The sequence below is a fragment of the Strongylocentrotus purpuratus genome, unplaced genomic scaffold, assembly GCF_000002235.5.
Source record: "Strongylocentrotus purpuratus isolate Spur 01 unplaced genomic scaffold, Spur_5.0 spur5_contig_858, whole genome shotgun sequence".
NCBI lineage: Eukaryota > Metazoa > Echinodermata > Echinoidea > Camarodonta > Strongylocentrotidae > Strongylocentrotus > Strongylocentrotus purpuratus.
In genome coordinates this window covers 1594248-1599143 of record NW_022145566.1, presented here as the reverse complement: position 1 = coordinate 1599143, position 4896 = coordinate 1594248, and the positions used below count along the sequence as shown (strand labels likewise).

The following is a 4896-nucleotide window of genomic DNA, read 5'->3' as shown; positions in this document are numbered from 1 at the left end:
CCACTGAAGAGCACCATCAACTGAGAAGGCACGTTTTCCACATTCTGTTTTAATTCTTGGAATACTGACGCCCAAATTGTCAGCATTCCTTGTTGAGTATCTATGAGTATGGGCGGACAGGGTGAACATATCATATAAATATGATGGGGCACTATTATTCATAACATCATACATTAATTTACTTTTATTGAACTCCCATCTTTTTTTCATGTCAATCCATCTTAGGGTAGTAAACATTTCGGATGTGGGAATCAAAGTATTCCATTTATGAGAAATTTTCAACCCAGAAGAGCACCAACTCATTCATACAATTTGCGTTTTTGGCAATTCTCCAAACACACCTGGGAAGGAATAGTATCCATAAGGTCGAATACAACTTGATAAACTACTTCACATAATACGTCACGTTATAAAAAAAAATGGCGATGCCATTGTCGTGCTGATTTTTTTTAAAAATATATTTCTTGGTATATGCCTCTCTCAAATAATTTGGTAGGGTTTCCTGCAGACTAATTGGCTAGAATATAATAAATCTCTCAGAATAAGCAAATTTATGTCTTGGGTAAGGTTTATGTATATAAAAGACACCAGTGGTCCTAATACTGAGCCCTGTGGTACCCAAATTGTAATTTGGGTAAGCGATGACATGCGCAAACTATTTTCATTGCTCGGAGTCTGTCACTCAAATATGACTTAAATCACTGCAACTCATTACCCCTCATTATTGCAGTTTTTGTTTTATAATGATAACTAAATTTACCAGGACAACAGCCTGCGAGAGCGAGACTGACATTGTCGGTCTCGTAAACGTACGAATTATTTTTGAAATTTTCGCGAGAACTTCATGTCTGTTTAATGTGCCGTCGTTTTTGTGAAAGGTGATACATGACACCGATCGCCCGTCCAATGGATACTTTTTATGTCGGTCTCGCATACTGTCGGTCAATTGAGCTGTATCCGACGATCCTAAACGATATCCTGTAAACGATTCAGCACATCTACACCGAAGCAGCGCTTCATGTTGAGACGTTATCAAGTGATACGGGACGGCCAAAGGAGGCTCTTGAAGACCTCTTTGAAGATGGGATGCTTGAATCCATAGACGATTGGATTGACAACGCTATTTGCCAGCATGATCATGGAGCTATAGATCCTTAATGCATCGTCACCGGGTATCATAAAAATTATGCTTTGTGGTAGGATACAGATCACGAGCACACCAGCAACCACGAAGAGATTCTGAGTGACTTCGACTTCCATTTTGTTGATGGCTTTGATCTTGGTTGGACGGGACTCTGGAGACGTCGACGAAGCATGGGTCTCGTGGTTCAATGTGGCGCCAGCTCTGATGTCTTCAGCAGTTGGGAACTTGTTGCGGATCTGCTTGCGGTGTCGTAAAACATGACGCAAAATCAGAAGATAAAATACCAGGGTAAACATCAAGACAATGGCCATAGCAATTCCTATGAGTACGATTAAATACATGCCAATCAAGTTTGTGCCTTTAAAGTCACACAAACGATTGAACGTAGAATACTCCAATGTCCCGATGCCTAGGACAAGTAGTAGGATTAAACTTGCGACCGATTGTATCCAGATGAGCACTACCAAAGTAACGACTTTCTTTGGAGCATGGATACCCTGATGGCCACGGACAGATCTCGTAATGACATACCAACGGACGAAAGCTATGGCGAGCAGGGTCAAAGTGCTACACCCTAGACAGGTATTTATGACTCCTGCAATAGATGCGCAAATCATATCATGCATAGGATAGCTTCCTGTTTGATTTAAGAGGCCCGCGCTCAGGAACGGGAAGCAGAGACACGTTACAAGATCGGTGACAGCAAGGTTGATGACCAAAATATTAGTGATTGTACGAAGTTTCTTTGCGACGACGACGGCGACGATAACGAGGGCATTACCAAACAGACCGATCGGTGTCAATGCGATCAGGATCGATGCGACGATAGCACGATGGTGAAACGCTATCCCCGAAAACTCAGTAAAATTACCCAGGCTTTGTTTTGAACCCTTCCAATCTATCGTTGTTCCTGCCATCATGAAGAAGTCAAATCCCCGTTTGAATATACTCGTAAAAGCACTCTTGTTAAGGTGATCACTGTTTCATCCAGAATCGATTTTTATAAAGTGTTGTCATTAATCAGCAGCATTCCTTGTATTATACCATTCACCATGGCCTAATGATAAATCACACAAAGAATAGAAAAACTGGTGATATCCACCTAGACTTACTTTGTAAATGCAATAGTGAAGTACTCAATTATATTCTTTAAAAACAGCCTCGATCTGGTTTTCAGTGTTTAAGACATTGAGAAACGACTTTGCTATAGTGCTGATGTTCCCATGCAATATCCCCGTTTCTCGCCTTCTAATGCACACCAGAAACCTTATATCCTCTCATGTCTTATTGGATGCTTTTATAGAATGACGCAGAGATTTGCAAGTCATCTCGCTACTTTACGTTAAACGGTAAAATTGCCACCGAAGGCTGGACGTAATATGAACATGTCAATAACATGACGTTTTAAGATTTGAACATGCCTAATAAAAGTGACGTCCCTATTCAAAGAACCGCCTTTCCCATAAAATGACTGACAATCATTTTCTGGGTAATAATATAGACCGCAACCACTAATAACCCTAACTGTATTGTCAGTTGATTTGACATGACATTATGAAAGAAGCAAACCCATCATGTTCACAATGCAACATAATTATCGTCGATGTCGTCTCGATCAAAGGGGAGTAATACGTTTTCGCAATCACGACCCACGCTTCAACATAAATAAAGGAAAAGGATAGAAAAGAACGATTCAACAGAAATGAAGGAAAAGGATAGAAAAGAACGAGCACATGTGGAAAGTCAACGCTTATAGACTTGGCAGCAATTCAAGTATATTTCATTATCTCTAACAAGGTTCCTTGATTGACTTATTTTGAGTTGTTTTCCACACTTCCACATATTAACTTTTTGTGTGGTTCTTGTGTGGTTACTGTTGATGTTGTTGTTATTATTGTTATTATTATCATAATTATTATCAAAATCGAATCATGTCAAAACGCACACAAGCACACAAAAACAGAAAAGTAATATCAACAAACACATTTTTTAACTTTCAATGGCAAAACACCTATAGTACATCAAATTTCGGGAGTGGGGCTAACTGGAGCATGTTTCTGTCAGCTGAGTAGTAAATACATACAATAATCGGTCGTGACAGATAGCGAATGTCTTCAGGAGATAAGTGAAACAGATTAACGGTCTCGCGGATACTTGGTCTGTCGGTCTCGCATACCGTCGGTCAATTGAGCTGTATCCAACCACCCTAAAGGATATATCTTGTAAACGATTTAGCACATTTTCACTGAAGCAGCACTTTAGGTTGAGACGTGACCAAGCTGTACAGGGCGGCCAAAGAAAGATTTTGAAGACCTCTTAAAAGATGGGGGTACTGGATTCCATAGATGGTTGAATTGACAATGCAATGCGCAAAATTGATCGGTCAATCGAACTGTATCATAATAATCCCGATGGTGTTACGTTATTTCTTCAAGATGTTTAATTAATTAAAGCAGTAAATCAACGATTTGACAGGTTGTCTGTTGTATCAGGTTCAACAGTAAACAAAAAAAAAAAAAAAAAAAAAAAAGGATGTAATGTTGCTAGGACCCTAAACAAATAACTCAAAAAATCTCTTTTGATTTGAATAAGTTTGATTGGATTTATTGATTTCTGCATCTTTTTTCTTTTTATTCATCATACATTTTCATGAACATAATATGGTTTGATACAATATTTTTTAGTGTATATAATTTTATACAGATAATAAACGAATCAAACAAATATATTGAATGCATAATTAACATACATAGAAGGTACTGTAATTTCCTGAAAAGCAAGAGATATTTATTGCATAAGATCCCAAGGTTAAAGAAAGAAAAAAAAATATAAAGAAAATCTTAGTAAAATTAAGGAAAAAATGTTGGTAGAAGCAAAAAGACATATCGTTATTTGTGACATTTTATTGGGTGAATTTTTTTTCCTTTCAAAATTGAATAATATTTCATTGCTTCATATCAGGACCTGAATGGGGTGAAAGGATTAAGAAGATTTCATTTTTAATTTCATATGGGATGATAGAGAAAACATTAGAAGGAATAATCTCCTTTGTTATTATGATCAGGTGGCTCAAACTTACAGACTTTTGGATTACAAACTGCAAAAATTTCAGTACTAGATGTAAGATAATATTGTCTACACTAAATATATTAACTCAGGTTTGGATTAATAAAGGATGGTCTATGCTCATTTTGTTAAAATAATGGGGAACCATAATTTAGGAACATATTTTTGTATGATTATGAAAAAAATTAAGTATTTGTGGAAAACTTGTGGAAATGTTGTTAATGGCTATTACTACAAACACTAAATTGGAAAGAATTTATATTGGCATTACAATAATCCAAGTAGGAACTGAACAACTAGTAAGTCATTTAGTTCTAATACATGGTATTACAATTTTCGAGAAACAAAAGTAGACTTCTTTTGAGAAGAGAAACTCATGAACAAATGTTTGAAACCAATGTTAAAAGTAAAACTGTAAATATTTCTGCAAACTATTACAATTTTGTCGTTGAGGGACTTGACTCCACAATGCCTCTCTTTTCATTTTCCAATATAATTCACAGGTAATTCACCATTTCAATGTAACTTTTATTTGTTTATTAGAATCAAACTTGTTAATGTTTATATGTACATTTTTTTGTGCTTTTTATATGCGAATGAAATAAAATAAACAATGGTGAAGATGAGGAAAGAAAATTAGCAGAACATTGCACTTAAATATTTCATTTCCAAAAATGGGATAAATA

The 4896-nt window shown here is 36.4% G+C and overlaps 1 protein-coding gene across 1 annotated transcript; it reads right to left on the bottom strand.

The window, feature by feature from the left end:
* Positions 1-1032: 1032 nt before the first annotated feature.
* LOC100891363 (orexin receptor type 2-like) lies at positions 1033-2061 on the bottom strand. The gene has a single exon (XM_003731683.1). It carries the CDS (start codon positions 2059-2061, stop codon positions 1033-1035), a length of 1029 nt encoding a protein of 342 aa, XP_003731731.1.
* Positions 2062-4896: the final 2835 nt, after the last annotated feature.

What these genes read in the sequence shown, in the direction of transcription:
- LOC100891363 (XM_003731683.1), bottom strand. Translation starts at nt 2,061, where the DNA reads ATGGCAGGAACAACGATAGATTGGAAGGGTTCAAAACAAAGCCTGGGT.